This window comes from Calypte anna, chromosome 33 (genome assembly GCF_003957555.1).
Source record: "Calypte anna isolate BGI_N300 chromosome 33, bCalAnn1_v1.p, whole genome shotgun sequence".
Lineage (NCBI taxonomy): Eukaryota > Metazoa > Chordata > Aves > Apodiformes > Trochilidae > Calypte > Calypte anna.
This window is the reverse complement of record NC_044275.1, coordinates 40,013-59,661: the sequence shown is the minus strand read 5'-3', so window position 1 is coordinate 59,661 and position 19,649 is coordinate 40,013. Positions and strand designations below refer to the sequence as shown.

Genomic DNA, 19,649 nt, shown 5'->3' with positions numbered 1-19,649 from the left:
GAGGAGGAGGAGGAGGAGGAGTGGGATGGCAGCTGAAGGAGGCAGAGGAGTCTCTGAGCCAGCCCGGAGGGAGCTGCCAGGGAACGGGATCAAAGCTTCCAAAAACCCGACAGTTCCCCCCCGGGTGGTTTTGCTGCTCCCGCACTTCCCGAGGCTTCTCCCACTCTGCTCCCAAACACCCACGGGACCCTTCCCTCCCCCGTGGCCCTTCCAGTGCCCCCCCCCACGAAACCCCCTCCCATTCCCATCTTCTCACCCCCCATTCCCTTCCCACGACCCCCAGAACCCCGCACGGACCCCCCCATCCCCTTCTGTCAGCCCCCAGCACCCCCATCATGCCCCCCCCCCACCCCCAATCCCCTCCCCTCATGGACCCCCCCTCATCCCCATCCCCCCCCTCCGGAACCCCCCATTTCCCCTCCTCTCCTCCCCCCCCACCCCCTTCATGGACTCCCCCCCATCCCCTTCTCTCAGCCCCCAGCACCCCCAATCCCCTCCTCTCATGGACCCCTCCTCATCCCCCATCCCCCCCCCCCCAAGCCCCCCATTTCCCCTCCCCTCCTCCCCCCTCACCCCTTTCATGGACCCCCCATCCCTTCCCCTCCCCCCCCCTCACGGACCCCCCATGCCCTCCCCCCCTTCCCAGAGCCCCCCCCTCCCCCTCATGGGACTCCTGAACCCCCCTGACCCCCCCCCCCAAACCCCCGCACCCATCCCGAGCACCCCAGTTCCCCCCTGTCCCCCCCCATAACCCCGGGACCCCCCCCCCAGGGCACCCAGCTCCCTCCAGCCGGTAGGGGGCGGTGTTTGGGTGTGGGGGGGAGCGGTGCCTCTCTGGCTCGGCCGCTCTCTATGAGCCACTTCCGCTTCCTGTCCGCTCCCCTTTGTGTGGGAGAAGATGGCGGCGCGGGCGGGTTTCCAGTCCGTGACTCCCAACGCCGCCGGCGCTGGAGCCGCCGCTGGAACCGCTGGCTTGGGACCGGGCACTCCAAGCGGACCGGTTCGCATGGGACCGGCTCCTGGACAAGGCTTGTACCGCTCCCCGTTACCGGGAGCCGCTTACCCGGTGAGGCGGGGGAGGTGCGGGGCGGGGCGGGAGGGAGGGAGGGAGCGGGGGTGACGGGGAGAGGGGGGCGGCTCCTCCGGTTCGGTTCTGCCTCTCCGGTTCGGCTCTGCCCCTCCGGTTCGGCTCTGCCCCTCCGCTTCGGTTCTGCCCCTCCGCTTCGGTTCTGCCCCTCCGCTTCGGTTCTGCCCCTCCGGTTCGGTTCTACCCCTCCGCTTCGGTTCTGCCCCTCCGCTTCGGTTCTGCCCCTCCGGTTCGGTTCTGCCCCTCCGGATCGGTTCTACCCCTCCGGATCGGCTCTGCCCCTCCGGGTCGGTTCCTCCCCGGTTCGGCTCTGCCCCTCCGGTTCGGTTCTGCTCCTCCGGTTCGGCGCTGCTCCTCTAGATCGGTTCCCCTCCGGTTCGGTTCCCCTCCGGTTCGGTTCCCCTCCGGTTCGGTTCCCCTCCGGTTCGGTTCCCCTCCGGTTCAGTTCTGCCCCTCCGGATCGGTTCCCCTCCGGTTCGGTTCTGCTTCTCCGGTTCGGTTCTGCTACGGTTTCCGTCTCCCCGCAGCGCCCCGGGATGTTACCGGGCAGCCGGTTGGCACCTCAGGGCCCTTCCATGGGGCCTCCCGGGTACGGCGGGAGCCCCGCGGTTCGGCCCGGGCTGGCCCAGGCCAGTCTGGATCAGGCCCGCAAGAGACCGGCCCCGCAGCAGCTCCAGCAGGTCCAGCCCCAGGCTGTGCCCAACCGGAACCACAAGTAAGGATCCGCGGGGAGATCCCGGGATACCAGGGAGATCCCAGGGGATGGGGGACAGCCCAGGGCAGGAGGGAGATCCTGGGATACCAGGGACATCCCGGGATATCAGGGAGATCCTGGGATATCAGGGAGATCCCGGGATACCAGGGACATCCCGAGATATCAGGGACATCCCGGGATACCAGGGACATCCCGAGATACCAGGGACATCCCGGGATACCAGGGACATCCCGGGATACCAGGGACATCCCGAGATATCAGGGACATCCCGGGATACCAGGGAGATCCCGGGATACCAGGGAGATCCCGGGATACCAGGGACATCCTGGGATATCAGGGAGATCCCAGGATATCAGAGGCATTCCAGGATATCAGGGAGATCCTGGGACAGGAGGGACATCCCGGGGGATGGGAGACATCCCAAGGTATCAGAGATATCCCAGGGTATGAGGGACATCTTGGGGCAGGAGGGATATCCCAGGATATCAGGGACATCCCAGGGTATCAGAGGCATTCCAGGGTATGACAGACATCCTGGGACAGGAGGGACATCCCAGGATATCAGAGATATCCCAGGATATAAGAGGCATCCCAGGGCAGGAGGAATATCCCAAGATATCAGGGGCATCCCAGGATATGAGGGACATCCTGGGATATGAGGGACATCCCGGGGAATGGGAGACATCCCAAGCTATCAGAGATATCCCAGGTTATGAGGGACATCCCAGGATATCAGAGGCATTCCAGAGTATGAGGGATATCCCAGGATACCAGAGATATCAGGGACATCCCAGAGTATCAGGGACATCCCAGGATATCAGATGCATCCCAGGGTATCAGAGGCATTCCAGGGTATGAGAGACATCCCAGGGCAGGAGGGACATTCCAGGATATCAGAGATATCCCAGGATATCAGGGACATCCCAGGGTATCAGGGATGTCCCAGGACAAGAGGGACACCCTGGGATATCAGGGGCATCTCAGGATATCAGGGACATCCTGGGACAGGAGGGACATCCCAGGATATCAGGGACATCCCAGGGCAGGAGGGACACCCCGGGGTATGGGGGACATCCTGGGGCAGGAGGGATATCCCAGGATATTTCACCCAGCTGCCCCCTGGGGAGAGGGTGGGTCTGGGGGTGCAGACAGAGCCCCCAAAAATCAGAGAGGTGGGGGTGGGGGTGGTGGGGCTCTGTCAGCTGCTGGTTTGGGGTCAGTGTCTGCTTCCTCCTCCTGAACAGTGCTAAAAAGAAGAAGATGGCTGACAAAATCCTACCTCAGAGGGTGAGTGTGGGAAAGGGGCAAGAGAAACCTGGGAAAGGCAGGAGAAACCTGGGGGGGGAAGGGGAAGGAGAAAGCTGGGAAGGGGCAGGAGAAGCCTGGGGGGAAAGGGGCAGGAGAAGCCTGGGAAAGGGACAGGAGGAACCTGGGAAAAGGGCAGGAGAAGCCTGGAAAAAGGGGTAGGAGAAGCCTGGGAGGAAAAGGGCAGGAGAAACCTGGGTGGAAAGGGGCAGGAAAAGGCCAGGAAAGGGGCAGGAGAAGTCTGGGTGGAAAGGGGCTGGAGAAGTCCAGGAAAGGGGCAGGAAAAGCCCGGGAAAGGGGCAGGAGGAACCTGGGAAAAGGGGCAGGAAAAGGCCAGGAAAGGGGCAGGAGGAACCTGTGGAAGCTGATGGGGATTTTCCCTCTGGCTTGGCTGTAGATCCGTGAACTCGTTCCCGAGTCCCAGGCCTACATGGATCTGCTGGCATTTGAGAGGAAACTGGATCAGACAATCATGAGGAAACGCCTGGATATCCAGGAGGCTTTGAAGAGACCCATTAAGGTGGGGGGGGAGCTGCACACCTGGGCTGGAAGCTCTTCCTGGAGTTAAGACTGAAGCTTGGGATCCTCCCAATCCCTAAACTCTCCAGAGGAGGAACCGAGGGGTGTGGGAAGGAGAAGTGGCTCTTTCCTTGCTGGCTGGCCTGGGAGAGGGGGAATTGGAGGCACCATCAGGTTTGGGTTTGTACAGGGATCCCTTTGCTTTGGGATTAACGTGGAGAATTCCCTTTTTCTCCCAGCAAAAAAGAAAGCTCCGGATTTTCATCTCCAACACCTTCAATCCAGCCAAGTCGGATGCAGAGGATGGGGAAGGAACTGTGGCTTCCTGGGAGCTTCGAGTGGAAGGACGACTGCTGGAAGATGTAAGTGGGAACCCCCCCACCCGTGGTGATTTGCTGGCTCTGGAATTGGGGGTGAAAACAGGAATTTAGGGGCTGAGTGTAGCGAGGGGCTTGATATCCTCCTTCATCTCTGTTTTCCAAGGAGTCTGGTGGTGAAGAGACTGAGAGCCCAACTTGGAGACCGTGGCAGGACATGAGTTAAACAAAGTTCTTGTAGCTTTGAGAATAAATGGTGAGAGCAGCTCAGTGGCCTCTGTGTTCCCTGGCTCTGAGAAGCAGGACACTGGCATTTGATGGGAATGCTGAGTGATTGGAATTCCTGCAAGCTCATCTTTTAACTCCAGCGTTTCACTTTCTGACTTGGAACTTGATTTTTTCAAGCATATCCTGGGGAATTTAGGTGTCCAGAACTTCAAGGAACCTGTCGTGGTGGCTGTGCTTGAGTGCTGACACTTGCTCTCCTAATCCTTTTCCCTCCTGTGTTGCTTGCAGTCTGCTTTGTCCAAATATGATGCCACCAAGCAGAAAAGAAAGTTCTCATCCTTCTTTAAATCTCTGGTCATTGAACTTGATAAAGACCTGTATGGCCCTGACAATCACCTGGTAGAGGTGAGCTGCTTTTTGCTGGGTTCCCTCTAAAAAAAGGGGTTGGTGTTTCAGCAGGGTTTGTAACTTGAGAGTTACAAGGCTTGAACCAGTGGTGGGGAGCCAGGAGCTCTGGAATTCTCACCTGAGCTTTTGTTTTTCCCCTTTGCCTTCCCTGGGGCTCTGAACAATTCTCTTTTCTCTTTTATTTTTTCTTTTGTCTCCAGCTGGAGCAGGGTGAGCTCTCTCTGGGTTGGGTGGGGGTTTCTCTGGCAGAGTTGGTGGGTGTCAGGCAGCAGGGGGGGGGAGGGATCCAAGCACCAGGGAGCTTCTGAATTCCCTTTGCTGTTCAGTGGCACAGAACTGCTACAACTCAGGAGACAGATGGCTTCCAGGTGAAGAGGCCAGGGGATGTCAACGTGCGCTGCACCGTCCTCCTGATGCTGGATTACCAAGTGAGCCCTTGGGAAAGGGGGAGGAGGGAGGGTGCTGGGAGCTCTGTGCCCACCTCACCCCTTTCTTGCTTTTTTTTCTTTCTTTTTTCTTGCTTTTTTCAGCCCCCCCAGTTCAAACTGGACCCCCGTTTAGCTCGGCTCCTGGGGATCCACACTCAGACCCGTCCTGTCATCATCCAGGCCCTCTGGCAGTACATCAAAACCCACAAACTCCAGGATCCCCACGAGAGGGAATATGTCATCTGTGACAAATACCTCCAGCAGGTGAGAGGGGGGAGCTGGCAGCAGCCTGCCTGCTTTTCCTTGTCCTCAGCAGGCAGTGGTGGCTGGGGCTGAGCTCTCCTTCCTCTCCTCAGCCCTCTCCTTTCTGCCACAGATATTTGAGTCTCAGCGGATGAAGTTCTCAGAAATCCCCCAAAGACTTCATGCCTTGCTTATGCCCCCAGAACCCATCATCATTAATCATGTTATCAGGTAAGACTTCTCCACTCCTGATTTTCCAGGCAGAAAGGTGGAAGGGATGGAGGAGGCTGGCACAGGAAGAGGATGGAATAATGTTATTCTCTCAGGGGAAGTGGGAGATTCCCACACTGGAGACAGTTTGAAGTCTCAGCTTGACAGGATGCTAAAAGAGCTCTGATAAGTGAGAGTTGGAGCAGATGATGGGCATGATCATGAGATGATCACCATGAGATGATTCTTGAGGTCCCTTCCCACCTGACATTCCATGTTCAGATTTTCAGCACCAGTTCCACGTTGCCTCTCACTGTTTTTTTTTTTTTTAGAGCCACCTCTTTTGTTTCACATCCCTCTTTTTCCCCACCTTCCTGCTGTCCTTTGTTTTATATTCTTGTAAATAGAAATCTGCTTGGAACAACCACTTGGGCCTTGTGGAGCTTTGCTGCTTGAGCTCAGCGTGGGCTGTCCCTGCCCACAACCCAAATTCTGCATCATCCCAGAGAAGCTGCAGTTTTGCTGCTTTCTTGAGCTCTTTGCTTATTTTAACTTCTTTCTCCTGGATGTCCCTAGTGTTGACCCAAATGACCAGAAGAAGACAGCTTGCTATGACATTGATGTGGAGGTGGATGACACCTTGAAAACTCAGATGAATTCTTTTCTCCTCTCCACTGCCAGCCAACAGGAAATTGCTGCTCTGGATAACAAGGTAGGAAGGGGTCTGCTCTTCAGTGCTGGTAGGAAGGTGTCTCTGGAGCCCTGAGGAGGACAGGGGAGTTCTGTTGAGCCTTTGGAAGCTGGGGTGGGGTCAGCCATCCTTACAGACAGGTGGATTTCCCTGGAAGTGCAGTTTTAAAGTGTGGGGAAGTTGGTAATAATCGAGAGGGGGGAAACTGGGAATGGAAAATCCTGCAGTGATACCTGGAAATCAAAGAGAGAATAAGAAGTTGCCTTTGTGTGTTGGTTCTCTTGATGTTTCTGTCTGACTTTTTCCCCTATTCAGCAGTTGAGTTGCCGTGCTTATCTCCTCCAGATTCATGAAACAATAGAGACAATTAACCAGCTGAAGACCCAGAGGGAGTTCATGCTGAGCTTTGCCCGAGATCCTCAGGGCTTCATCAATGATTGGCTGCAGTCCCAGTGCAGGGATTTAAAGGTAAAAGCTTTGTCTTGCCTGGAAGGTGGAGCCAGTCACAGGCTTCCCTCATTATAAGGCAGCTCCCACAGAGAGAGAAGCAGTTTGCTGCTCAGAAAGCCAGGCTGGGATTGGAGTCGAGTGGAAGGACCTGACCTGAGTGTACTGAAATTCCTCTGAGGAAAGGACCTGACTGTACTGAAATTTCTCTGAGGAAAGGGGAGGGAGTGTGGGTTTGCTCAGCACAGCCAAAGCTTTTGCACTCTCTGAACTCTTCTGTGCTTTTGTGCTCTCCAGACAATGACTGATGTTGTTGGGAATCCTGAGGAGGAACGTCGAGCTGAGTTCTACTTCCAGCCCTGGGCTCAGGAAGCTGTGTGCAGATATTTCTACTCCAAGGTGAGCAGCCCCAAGCTGGGCTCCCTTCTTCTGACCAAGCTCAGGGTTCCTCTCACTCTTAACAGTGAAAAGCAGCAGTCCTGAGCTTCACTTGGAGGCTGATGGATTGGATGATCTCTAAGGTGCCTTCCCAACCTAAACCATTCCATAATTCTGTGATTCTGATGCACCTTGGTCCCAGTTGGGAGTTCTCCCTTTTCCATCTGGGGCCTGTCTTGTTCATCCTCTGTGCTGCTGCCTCATCTCAGCCCCTTGATGCTGCAATTCTGGCTTCTCTTGCAGGTGCAGCAGAGACGGCAGGAACTGGAGCAGGCCCTGGGGATCCGTAACACATAGACTGCTCCTCTCCTCCCCAGCCAGAGGGCATCCCAGCTTTTGGTGTGTGGAGACAAGAGCTGCAGAGTGCTGGCTGTTAAAAGCTCACATCAGCCCATTCTGGCAGTGAGGTCTGGCATCATTATTCCTCCTGGCATTGTCCCCACTGGGCAACACCAGGACACCTGGGGTATTCTGGGGTGTGGCAAGCAGATGGGCTCTAACCAACACACATTTCTACCTGGTTTTCTTCCTGACTGTTGCCTTCTCAGTCCCAAGGCTTCTGAGAGCCTCCCTTTGACTCTGCACTACCTGTAGTGTCCCCCAGTAGCCAGTATGACTCCTGACTTGGGAGCCTTTAGTTCAGAAACCACAGCCCATTCCTCCCCAGTTAGCAGATGGGAGACACTGGGTCAGGGAAGCCTGGACCTGCTCCAAGTGAGCAGCCTCTTCCCTGCCTCCTTTGATAGCAAGGTGCTGGGAATTGTAGTGGGCAGGATGCCACGAGCTGAGATACCTCCCTGCCCTCACTCCCTCTCTTGGAGGGTGCTGCTGCACTGGGCTGCCCCATGGGTCACTCTCCTCCTTGAGGAAGTGACTGGACTGGGTAGAGAATTGCTTCTTCTTCCCTTGCCCCTCTTTCCCTGCCCTCTTCCCTTTGTGTTGACAGAAAATCCCAGGCTGGGATCAGAGGGGAGTTGAGGTGTTGGCTTACTGCAGGGATGTGGAAGCATTCGGGTGATGAAACTTCACTGCACTTGATACAAAACCAACAAAAAAACCTCCACTTGTGATTCCAGCAAACCCTCTGGCTGCTTGTTTTCCCTGTGAGAGGGACTGCAGCAGCTGCCTGCTGGAGCTGGGGGTCATTCCTTTGGGATTCCTTTGGGATGCTTATCCTGTGTCACTTGCTTTGGGGACCAGAGGCTCCTTCGTGTGGGGCTGAGGCTGTCACAGGAGAGTCCTGGGGAGCAGGCAGAGCTCCAAGCAAACACAAGTTAAGAGGTTTCTGTGCTGAAGCTCCTGTAGTTTCTAGTCCAGTTTCTAGGTTCTGAGGCTTCCAGAAAGCCCAGCATGGTTCAGGAATGTACAAAGTAGATTTTTTTTTTTCTTTACCATGGAGAGCAGCAGCCCAGGTGCCTCTTCTTGGAATGAGTTACTAGTGAAGAGTCAGGTGTTAGAGGATGGCTTCTCTTAACCCTGAGCTCAGTATTTCTGCTGAGGACTCTCATGCCAATGGACTTGAAAGCTGGTCATATTTTCTTGGAACAGCTGCAAAATCCCTTCCTGATAAACCCCCCCCTCATCCCCACCCCCATCTTTGGTGTGGTTGGGGAGGTTGCTCTGAATTTGGGAGCCTGGGTGGCCCTGCTCCTCGTGTCTGTGTTCCTACATGTCTGTGAGTAATAGGCTCTCAACTTCCCTTCTCCTTTGCCCTCCTGAAATGGCTCCTCTGTGGTACTGGGGTGAAGGTTCTGGTGCTGGTGCAGCAGCCCACTGACTCCTCAGGGGAATCACACGTGAAGGATGCTGAGTACTGTGTAGGCAAGCTTAGCTGGTGCAGAAGAACTGCTTTTCTTAACTGAATGTTATGGTTTTTTTCCATGGACCAAAATTTTTTTTGTACTGTATCTCCTTGTAGATGTCACCCAGTTTTAATAAAAGCCTCTTGTGAAGGAACCTGGGCTCCCTCTTTTCTGGGCTGACAGCACGTGTTCTCTGAGCTGCCTGGCTGGTTGACACTTGGTGGACTTGCCTGGGATTACATCCTTAATTTCTTTTTTTTTTTTAACAAAGCCAAATGGGTTAAGAGAGTGGAGGGAAAACATTCTGCAGATTTTGGCCTTTTATAGAGAGCCTTTCATGTAAGGATCTTCTGGCTTGCAACATCTGCTAAGCCTTTGCAAAGCTCTCCTGGGGTAAACAAAGTCACTTGAGCAAAAGTGGAAATCCAGTGGCCAAGCTGCTGATAAATTCTGGTTTCCACACACTGCTGCCTTGCAGGATTACCACAGCCTGTTGCAAGGGTAACTTGGAACCCATGGGAATTTGGCAGAATTTCAGTGAAACTGTTTTAAAGTTTATGTACAAAGGGCTTCAAACTATGCAAAAGAGACCTTGCTCTCTCTCCTGCCTTGGTTGGGGCAGTGTCCAGTGTGACAGCAAACCTGGAAGCCCTTCCTGCAAGGGTGAGAGCTGCTCTGTGTCCAAAGCAAGAGCTCTGGAGGTGAGGTCACTTGGTTCTGCTGCAGACAGGGCAGCCTTGGTGTCCCGGGTTGGCATCCCGGTGGTTCCTTCTTGGAATTAAACTGCAGGAAAGAAAGAAAGAAAAAAAAAATGGGGAGGGGGGGGAGGGAGAAGAGGTGCAAGGTGCTCCTGCCTCCCACTCCTTAGATTTGAGCTCTCAGCTCTTTCCCTTTTGCCTCAGGGCAACACTTTTCCGCTGCAGCTCAGTTCGCTGAGCACCGGCCCGGTTCCGCCGGCCCGGGTTCGGTTGCCCGGTGCCTCCCGGGGGCGAGGCGGGGCCAGAGGCGGGACGGGGCTGTCCCTGCTCCGGCCGGCCTTGAAATACCATCAGCGGTCCCAGAGCTGCGCAGTGCCCCGGTTCCCCGCACCATGGGTGGCAGGAGAGTCTGCATCGTGGGCTCCGGCAACTGGTGAGCGAGCACCCGCTGCCCCGCACCCGCTGCCCCGCACAGCGCAGTCCCCGTCCCCTTTCCCAGCCCCGCTGCGAGTTGTCCCCTTCCCAGCGGGACTCTTGTGGCCCAGGGGACAGCGGTCCCGGTGGCCACGGCTCTGTTGTGCCCACGCAGGGGTTCGGCCATCGCCAAAATCGCCGGGGGTAACGCGGGGCGGCTGAGCGGGTTCGAGAAGGAGGTGAGGATGTGGGTGCTGCAGGAGGAGGTGGGAGGCCGGCAGCTCACGGACATCATCAACACGGAACACGAAAATGTCAAATACCTGCCCGGCCGCAAGCTGCCACCCAACGTGGTGAGTCCGGACCTCCCGAGGGCTCGCTGAGGTTCGGTTCTCTGAGCCGGGTTCTGGGGAGGTGTGGGAAGGGAGGGAGGGGATGCACCGGGCTGCAGAGGACTCACGGTTTGGTTTGGTTTGGTTTGGTTTGGTTTGGTGGGTTTTTTTCTCTGCTTTCTTTCCTGGTGACCTTGAGCTCTGCTTGGCCAAGCTGCAGCCCTGGCTGCTCTCACTGCCCCCACCTTTGCCCCCACTCCGGGGTCCCACGGGCTGGGCCTGAGCCCCTGTGGCTGCTGCAGAGGTGGTGCTGGCAGCCTGCAGGGAGCCTGTGGGGATGGTGTGTCCCCCAGTTCTGTGCTCAACCCTTTTATCTGCCCCCCAATTCTGTGCTCACCCCTCTAGCTGCACCCCAATTCTGTGCTCACCCCTCTGTCTGCCCCCCAGTTCTGTCTGAGCCCCTCTAGCTGCCCCCCAACTCTGTCCTCAGCCCCACAAATATTCCCCAAATGCCCACAGCCCCTCAGGCTGCTCTTACCCAGCTCCAGCCCCTCTACCCTGCCAGCCCCAGGAGGGGACAGCAAGGCAGTGACATTGTGTCCTTCCTTTCCTTCCAGGGAACATCCCCTTCCCTCCAGCAATTCCTCTCAAGCCCCCCCTGCTCCCCTTGTCCTGGATTCAGGACACGTTTCCCTGTCACAGCTCTGGGCACAAGTCCCTGGTGACAGCCAAGCTCCCTTCCTCAGGTGGCAGAGCCAGACCTGCTGAAAGCCTGTGCTGGGGCTGACATCCTCCTCTTCGTGGTCCCCCACCAGTTCATTGGCAAAGTCTGTGACCAGCTCAAGGGCCACGTGAAGAAAGATGCAGTTGGGATGTCCCTGATCAAGGTGTGAGCAGGGGGGGTGCTGCCCTGGCACTGTGCAGGGGGTTCAGCTGGAAACAGAGGGGCTGCCAAGGGGAATCTTGGGGGTCTGGAGGAAAAGTTGGGCTCTAGGGATAAAGGGGAGAAGGGAGGAGAGAGTCTTGGTGAGGATTTGGAGGCATGGAGGAGAAGGGTTTGGGGGATCTGAGGCACTGTGAGCTTTGGGGGCTGTGGGGCTGAGAGCAGGAGCACTGCAGCACAGGGAAGGATGGGAATTGGGGGCCAGGTCCCCCCGGGAAGGGGGTTTGGGGGGGGGACAGATGCTCATCTCTGGCCCTGGTTGTCTCCCAGGGGGTGGATGAAGGACCAGATGGGCTGAGGCTGATCTCAGACATTATCCGTGAGAAACTGGGAATAGAGATGAGCGTCCTCATGGGGGCCAATATTGCTAATGAAGTGGCAGACGAGAAGTTCTGTGAAACAACCATCGGTAAGGAGCCATCAGCCCCCCTCGTTAGCGGCCTTTGTTTCTCTTAATTAGAGAGAGGCAAAGGGGTGAGCAGGGTGCAGGTAAAACCACTCAGGGCCTTTAGAAATGCCTAAAAGAGGCTCTTGGGAAATGCAGTTCCTACCTTCATTTCTTTGGGCTTCGAGGGGCTCTCACCTGGATCTCAAGTTATTGACTTGAAAGTTCATCTGGTGGCTGCTCCTGTCCCCCTCCTCTGGATGAAGCAGCTAAACCCAACACAAGAGTTTCCTGGGTTGGAAGTCAGGAGATTCAGTGTCTGTGTTTTAAACAAAAGCAAACGTGCCAGGCAGGAGGCTGTGGGGACTGTTGAGGTGTAAGCAGAGCACACAGAAAACACCCTTGCAAGGGAACAGCAACCTCTGAAGATGCCTTCAATCTGCTGGGCACGTAATTCCTCTCTGGTTTTACACCCCAGTAGGGCCTGCCCTCATCTTTGGGGAATTCCAAGGTTGAATCCTACTTATCAGCCAGGCCATGTGTGTTTCATGCTTTGTGGACCTGCAAATATTTATCAGCACCCACCAGTTGAGCAATCCTGCTGCAGCAGCTGCAAGGGCTGAGCTGCAGGAACACACCAGTGGGCAGGAGGGCAGCAGAGTCCTACCTTGGGCTCTCCTCCCATCACCTTCCTCCTCTTCCCATCACCTTCCTCCTCTTCCCATCATCTTCCTCCTCTTCCCATCAGGCTGCAGGAACCCACAGCACGGGCAGGTGCTGAAGGAGCTGATGCAGACACCAAACTTCAGGGTGACAGTGGTGCAGGAAGCTGACACTGTGGAGATCTGTGGGGCTCTCAAGGTGGGTGAGGTGCTCACTGGGGGTTTGCAGAGCCTGGGGATCTCTGGGGTCCTGCAGGGATCTCTGGAGAGGGGGCTGCACCCTGAAATCCCTGGATCTGAGGCCAGACTTCTGGAAGGAACTGGTGTGTCCTGCTCAGCTCCTTGCAGGGATGATCCCTGGCACAGCAGCCTGTGCTTGGGGTTGAGATCCCTCCATCCTGCTCTGGTTTTCCAGAACGTCGTGGCTGTTGGGGCTGGATTCTGCGATGGGCTGGGCTACGGAGACAACACCAAGGCCGCCGTGATTCGCCTGGGGCTGATGGAGATGATTGGCTTCGCCAAACTCTTCTGCAAGGGCCCCGTCACCCCCTCCACCTTCCTGCAGAGCTGCGGGGTCGCCGACCTCATCACCACTTGCTATGGTGGCCGCAACCGCAAGGTGGCCGAGGCGTTTGCCAAAACCGGGAAGGTGAGAGGAGAGCGGGAGGTCCAGAAGAACCTCCTGGAGCCCAATGAGCGCCTCGGCACCCTGCCCTCTTCCCTTCCCGTGGCTCCAGGGCTGCAGATGGGGTCGCAGGGTCCAGCTCCCTGACTTTTGGGTCGTTTCAGTCAATTGATCAGCTGGAGAAGGAGATGTTGAACGGGCAGAAGCTGCAGGGTCCCCAGACTTCTGCCGAGGTGCATCGAATCCTGAAAAGCAAGAACATGGTGGAGAAGTCAGTGGTTTCATCTCCTTTGTCTCCTCCTCCGGGGTGGGGTTAGAATCCCTCTGTGGGAGGGGAAAAAACCCCCCTTGGCATCTCCAGTGTTGGGGTCAAACTGCACTGGAGCAGAGAGTGGCCTGGGAGGGTTGGTTCTGTGGCCTGGGGGGGTTGGTTCTGTGGCCTGGGGGTGGTGGTTCTGTGGCCTGGGGGTGGTGGTTCTGTGGCCTGGGGGGGTTGGTTCTGTGGCTTGGGGGATGGTTCTGTGGCTTTGGGGGGGTGGTTGTGTGGCCTTGGGGGGGGGTTGTGTGGCCTTGGGGGGGTGGTTGTGTGGCCTGGGGGGTTGGTTCTGTGGCCTGGGGGTAGGTTCTGTGGCTTGGGGGGTGGCTCTGTGGCCTGGGGGGGGGTTGGTTCTGTGGCCTGGGGCATGGTTCTGTGGCTTGGGGGGGTTGGTTCTGTGGCCTGGGGGGGTGGTTCTGCTTTTCCCAAAGAGCAGCTGAGGTAACAGGGCTGGGGGTGACTCTGTCTGCAGGTTCCCCCTCTTCACAGCTGTGTACAGGATCTGCTACGAGGGCAAACCTGTCACTGATGTCATCAGGTGTCTGCAGAACCACCCTGAGCACATGTGAGTGGGCTCTGTCTCCAGAACCCCTGGTCCTGCCCAGATGAGCAGAGAGCTCCTGCCCACACCCACCTCCTCTGCTGCCACCGCTCGGTCTGGATCTCCTGGGAGCCTTTGGCAGAGTGCTGGAAGGGCAGGGGGCTTCCCTGTACCCAGCCCTGGGCACTCAGCCTGGCACAGAGGAAGCTCTGCTCTCCCTCTCTGATGCTGCTGGGTGGGCTTTGCCCTGCGTGGGGCTGAGCACTTCCCTCCTTTTCACTTTCTCTTGCTGTGATGGATTCAGTTCCCTGAGGGATTCTGCCAGGTCATCTGGATCCAGCCTGGGAGGACAAAGCTTTTGCTGTTGGCCCCCAGGGGCTGCTTTGCATCCTGCCAGCCCTTCCCCTCCTTGCTGCTCTTGCTTTTTGCCTTCCCTTGGCTCATGGAAAGGGCAGAGTGCACTGCCAGGCTCCACCAGGGTGACTGAAGCTCCTCAGGACTGAGAAATCACTCTTCTTTCCAAGAAACACCAGCACACAAACCAGCAATCTGGGCCACCTTGCCACCTGCTGCTTCCCCAGCTGCTCCTGCCAGTGCCTCGGGGCTGAGGGCAGCCCTGGGCTGAGAGGCTTTGCAGCTGGTTTGATGCAGGTTTTTGGTTTTGCTCTCACAATCAGACCTGGTCCCTGCACCCAGGGAACATCCTTGTTGTCACAGAGCTGCCTGTGCTAATTCCATGCCCTCTGGCTGTTCCCAGAAAGCTTTTCTCCCTTGTACTGGTCTGTCCTGGCTTTGGCAATGCAGGGACCAACTGCCCCCAAGTCTTGCTGAGCAGCTGGCAGGCTCTGTAACCCTTGGCAGGGGACCTGACAGAGCAGTTGGGTCGTGTTGCTTTCAGATGAATGATCCACAGCAGCCCTTTTTTTGCCTTCTCTCTGGCTTGCTCCAGTCTGTGCCTTAGCCTGCTCTTTGCTTCTACAAGTGGCTTTTGTGGGAGCAGAGCAAGCAGGTTTTCCACCCTTCCTTTCCCTACTGCCTTTCCTGGGAGGGTGCTGGAAACTGCCCCCCCCCCCCCTTCCTCCAGCAGAAGGGGCAGCAATGGACACGTGGATCCAAACAGCCCTCCCAACAATCACAGGAGAGGACAGAGGTCTCCTGCCTTGTGTTGTGCCTTTGGAACTTGCCCCTTGTCCAGCTGGGTGCCACGTGCCTCTCTGGTCCTCTGAATCCTCCCTCATTCCTCTGGTGTTTGCTCAGGCCAGTGTGGCCAGAGGTTCACTCACCCCTGTCTGGGCTGGCAGGTGGGGGGGCTGCTGCACTGCCCACCCCCCATTCCCCCTCTCTTCTGGGTCCCAGCACTGCTGGGTCTCTTTCAAATCAGAATAAAAAAAGCTGGAGAGGAGAAGGGAGATGTGCTGCTGGCTCTGGGGCTTTGGGTTGGTGCCTGCTGGAGTTGCTAAGAGTGCAGAGCAGGGCACTGTCCCTTCCCTCCTGGCTCTGCACCCTCCTGTGCTGTCCCAGAAACACCAAGAATGCCCCTGCAGGTCACTGTTCTGCCACCCTGTACCCTGGTGTCCCACTTGCTTTTTCCTCAGCACTGGTTCTGCTGTTATATTGTGGCTCTGGGGATTGCAGAGCTGGGCTCAGACCCTCAACTTTGCTACCTGGGGCCTGCAGGAGCCAAGCCAGGACCCCACTGTGCCCCCTGTACCCCAAGCCTCCCCTTCTCTGATGTCTTGGTTTCTTGGAACATGCTGTGTTGTTTTATTCACTTTTTTTTTTCCCCAGAATTGTCTTGTTTCTCTTTGAAATTCATCTCATACTGAGTGACCTTTCCAGGACTCTTAGACCTCTGCTCAGCCTCTTGCTAAGGGAATTTAATCTGCTGGCAGTGCAGTTGTTTCTGTGCCTTTTATTAGACACACTTTCTCAGTAGGCACCCCGACGACCTTTAAATTCAACTGAGCTATGGCAGGGAAAGCAGCCAGCAGCAGCTTCCTCTGAGGAGCAGCCTTATTGAGGTTGGAGGGAAGATAAAGGAAGTGCAGTGTGTTCCTGCAGGGCTTGGCACAACTTCTGGTTCCCTTTGCCTTGAAGTGCTGCAGGAATCCCAGAGTGAGTGCTGGGACATGAGGGGTTCACCCAGGACAGAGTCTCTCCCTCCACACAGGGCACTTTCTCACCATGGCTTTCTAAGCTCTTGACAGGAACTTCCTGGAGCTGCAGCAGGATCTGCAGTTGTCTTTTGGATTTGTATTTCCCTGGTAGATCCTCCGCTGTGGAATTGTTTCCTCCATCCCAAACCCTGTGGTTTCTTGGTGCTGTCCCTGCAGCCCCCTCCCAGCCTTCACTGAGGGTCCCAGCTCTCACCTGGGGCAGCGTAGAAGGCTCTTACCTTTTAGCCACCCCATGCTTTGCACTGCTGCTGGAGTTCACAAGCTATAAAAAGTCTTCCCTTTGCCATTTGGAGTTATGTTCTGCAGCCTCAGCACTGCGGGATCGGGAGCTGCGGTGGGGAAAGGAGAGAAAGGAGAGAAAGGAGAGAAAGGAGAGAAAGGGGAGAAAGGGGGAGAAAGGGGAGAAAGGGGAGAAAGGGGAGAAAGGGGAGAAAGGAGAGAAAGGGGAGAAAGAGGAGAAAGGGGAGGAAAGGGGAGAGAGGAGAGAAAGGAGAGAAAGGAGAGAAAGGAGAGAAAGGGGAGAAAGGGGAGAAAGGGGAGAAAGGGGAGAAAGGGGAGAAAGGGGAGAAAGAGGAGAAAGGGGAGAAAGGGGAGAGAGGAGAGAAAGGAGAGAAAGGAGAGAAAGGAGAGAAAGGAGAGAAAGGGGAGAAAGGGGAGAAAGGGGAGAAAGGGGAGAAAGGAGAGAAAGGGGAGAAAGGGGAGAAAGGGGAGAAAGGGGAGAAAGGAGAGAAAGGGGAGAAAGGGGAGAAAGGGGAGAAGGGGAGAAAGGAGAGAAAGGAGAGAAAGGGGAGAAAGGGGAGAAAGGAGAGAAAGGAGAGAAAGGAGGGGGGGGGGGGTGCCCTGAGGCTTCTTCTAGAGCCCTGGGAGCAGCTCAGCAGCATTGCAAGGAGCTCCAGGAAGGGAGCACTGCTGGGTTCCAACGTTTTGGAGGAGCTCGGCCTCCTAAAATCCTCTGGAAGTCGATTCCCAGCTGGGAGGAGAACCTGAGCCCCAAGGGAGGGCGGAGACCTCTGGATACCTCAGGGCAACGCGGGCTTTGCGCCATCCCTCAGGGGCTGGGGGGAGCACGGGTGAGAAAGGGGCGAATTGGGTGTGAAAAAGAGGGAATTCTGAATGAAAAAGGGGGAATTCTGAGTGAAAAAGAGGGAATTCTGAATGAAAAAGAGGGAATTCCGTGTGAAAAAGAGGGAATTCTGAGTGGAAAAGAGGGAATTCTGAATGAAAAAGAGGGAATTCCGTGTGAAAAAGAGGGAATTCTGAGTGGAAAAGAGGGAATTCTGAATGAAAAAGAGGGAATTCCGTGTGAAAAAGAGGGAATTCCGTGTGAAAAAGAGGGAATTCTGAGTGAAAAAGAGGGAATTCTGAATGAAAAAGAGGGAATTCCGTGTGAAAAAGAGGGAATTCCGAGTGAAAAAGAGGGAATTCTGAGTGAAAAAGAGGGAATTCTGAATGAAAAAGAGGGAATTCCGTGTGAAAAAGAGGGAATTCCGAGTGAAAAAGGACCAAATTCCGAGTGTAAACGAGGGAATTCTGAATGAAAAAGAAGAAATTCTGAGTGAAAAAGAGGAAATTCTGAGTGAAAAAGAGGGAATTCCGTGTGAAAAAGGAAATTCTGAGTGAAAAAGAGGGAATTGAGTGAAAAAGAGGGAATTCCTTGTGAAAAAGGAAATTCTGAGTGAAAAAGAGGGAATTGAGTGAAAAAGAGGGAATTCTGAGTGAAAAGGGGAATTCTGAATGAAAAAGAGGAAATTCTGAGTGAATAAGAGGGAATTCTGAGTGAAAAAGGGGGAATTCTGAATGAAAAAGAGGGAATTCCGAGTGAAAAAGAGGGAATTCCGAGTGAAAAAGGGGCAAATCCCGAGGGTTTGAGCTGAGGGGAACCCGGGGCGAGGCCGCCTGAGGAGAGCGAGCGGCAGCACTGAGGGCGCCGCCAGGGGGCGCGGCTGCTCCCTGGGTCTGTGTGGAAGAACTACAACTCCCAGCAGGCAGCGCGGCGGGCTTCCCGTCACGTGACAGTAAAACACGTGGCTAAACCCGGAAGCGCGCTGCCCGGCGGGACTCCCGGTGGTGCTGAACGGCGAAGGTAACGGGGAGCGGGAATGGCGGGGAGAGGGAAGGGGGGGGGGGAAGGGGGTTCCTGAGCCTTCTGAGCGTCTCCCCGTGTTGCAGGCGCAGCCATGGTGTCCGGCAAGCAGCTGGCTGACTTCGGTTACAAAGCTTTCTCCAGTTCCATGATGCTGCTGACGCTGTACGGGGGTTACCTCTGCGGTGTCCGCGCTTACCGGATCCTCCAGCGCCGCCGGGAACGCCAGGCCCAGGCCGGGACCGAGAGCTGAGGAAGGGGACTGAGATTTGGGATCGCTTTTTCCAGGCTTGAAAGGGTGGAGGGCTGAGAAACGACCCTGCCAAACCCCCCCCCCCTCCCCTTCCCGGTGTCCGGGATGGAGAAAAATAAATAAAAAACCGGTGTGAAAAGGGAGGATTTGTGTTGTGTCAGCCCCAAATCTGCCCTTAAAATGGTGTCTCAGCAGCTGAGCTGGTGGGAAGGAGAGAAAAGGGTCAGTTTCTTGTCCTTGGGTTTTACCTTCGAGGGATGGAAGGGGTCAGGGAGGTTTCTGAAGTATTTTTTAATCGGAGAGAAGAGTAAACAATGGTATAAAATGGTAACAAGTGGAGAATTTCCCCAAATTCTGCTCCTGATTGACACACACGGGTCTTCTGTTTGCCTCCGAGTACCACTGAGTAAAAAAAAACCAAAAAAAACAACGAACCAACCAAAAAACCCAAAAAAACCCCAAAATTAAAATTAAATAACAAAACGAAAATTAAAAAACCAACAAAACAAATCCACCAAACAAAACAGAAGCAGCAAACCCTCCAGCCCAGCCCCAAAAACCCAGCCCAGCCCCACAGACCTCTTCCTACAAAGCAGGACTTTAAATATTTGGGGTTTTTTGGGGTTTTTTTTTGGTTTTTTGACACAACCCTGGGTCTGCCCTCAAGTCTGAGCTTGGCCAGCAGGGCCTGGAAACCTCTCCAAACCCCTCCTTGGAAGAGGAAAATCCTTTGGAAGGGTGGGGTGGTCCTAGGGGCAAGCAAGAACCTCCCCCCCCTCTGCAGAACTGAAGATTTCAGAGGGGTTTCAGCACCAAAAAGCACCAAAAAGGCACCAAAAAGCTGCCCTGGGGCCATTGGGCCAGCAGAGAGCAGGAACCGAACCTCAGCATTGAGTGGGCAGGTCCAGCAGGGTCCCGGTTCGGTCCGGAGAAGTCTCTGCTAAGAGCCAGGAGGTGGCACCAGGGGACTCCGCTTTCTCCAGGTTCTTTTTGGGGGTTTTGGGGTTTTTTTAAAGTGGTTTCTGGGGTGGCTGGGTTGCTGCCGAACCTGGGCACTGGGGTGAAAAGAAAACCGTTTGGGAAGTGGTACCGGAACCGGCCCACAGCTCGCTGCCTGCCCGCCCGCCCAAGTGGCCGGCAGGCAACGCGCTCTGAAAGTGATTCAGCTTGAGTTGGTTCGAGGAAAAAAGGAAAAACAAACAAAACAAAGAAAAAACCCAACAAACAAAACCTAAAAAAAAAAAAAACACTTTAAAAAAACAAACAAACAAAAAACCAAACAAAAAACCCAAAAACCAAACCAAAAACCCACCAAAAAACAATAAAAAACAAAAAAAACCACCCAAAAAACCCCCAAAAAAGCAAAAAACACCCAAAAACCC

At 55.4% G+C, this 19,649-nt stretch overlaps 3 protein-coding genes across 4 annotated transcripts; all 3 read left to right on the top strand.

Moving 5' to 3' along the window:
- The first annotated feature begins 880 nt into the window (after positions 1-880).
- SMARCD1 (SWI/SNF related, matrix associated, actin dependent regulator of chromatin, subfamily d, member 1) lies at positions 881-8,073 on the top strand. Of its 2 annotated transcripts, none has more exons than XM_030468160.1 (13): positions 881-1,066; positions 1,615-1,802; positions 3,047-3,089; positions 3,505-3,627; positions 3,866-3,988; positions 4,460-4,576; positions 4,906-5,007; positions 5,110-5,271; positions 5,384-5,481; positions 6,037-6,172; positions 6,497-6,619; positions 6,896-6,997; positions 7,280-8,073. In XM_030468160.1, exons 1-13 carry the CDS (start codon positions 899-901, stop codon positions 7,331-7,333), a joined length of 1,539 nt encoding a protein of 512 aa, XP_030324020.1. In that variant the 5' UTR covers positions 881-898; the 3' UTR covers positions 7,334-8,073. The 2 variants fall into 2 exon arrangements, with proteins under 2 accessions (XP_030324020.1, XP_030324019.1); XM_030468159.1 differs by having other exon boundaries at positions 6,467-6,619.
- A 1,791-nt stretch (positions 8,074-9,864) lies between these two features.
- GPD1 (glycerol-3-phosphate dehydrogenase 1) lies at positions 9,865-16,217 on the top strand. The gene is made up of 8 exons (XM_030468161.1): positions 9,865-9,969; positions 10,126-10,303; positions 11,029-11,169; positions 11,496-11,634; positions 12,359-12,471; positions 12,688-12,921; positions 13,062-13,168; positions 13,686-16,217. Exons 1-8 carry the CDS (start codon positions 9,929-9,931, stop codon positions 13,780-13,782), a joined length of 1,050 nt encoding a protein of 349 aa, XP_030324021.1. The 5' UTR covers positions 9,865-9,928; the 3' UTR covers positions 13,783-16,217.
- Positions 16,218-17,900: 1,683 nt separating this feature from the next.
- On the top strand, positions 17,901-18,376 carry LOC115600004 (cytochrome c oxidase assembly protein COX14). The gene is made up of 2 exons (XM_030468136.1): positions 17,901-18,014; positions 18,101-18,376. Exon 2 carries the CDS (start codon positions 18,109-18,111, stop codon positions 18,265-18,267), a length of 159 nt encoding a protein of 52 aa, XP_030323996.1. The 5' UTR covers positions 17,901-18,014; positions 18,101-18,108; the 3' UTR covers positions 18,268-18,376.
- Positions 18,377-19,649: the final 1,273 nt, after the last annotated feature.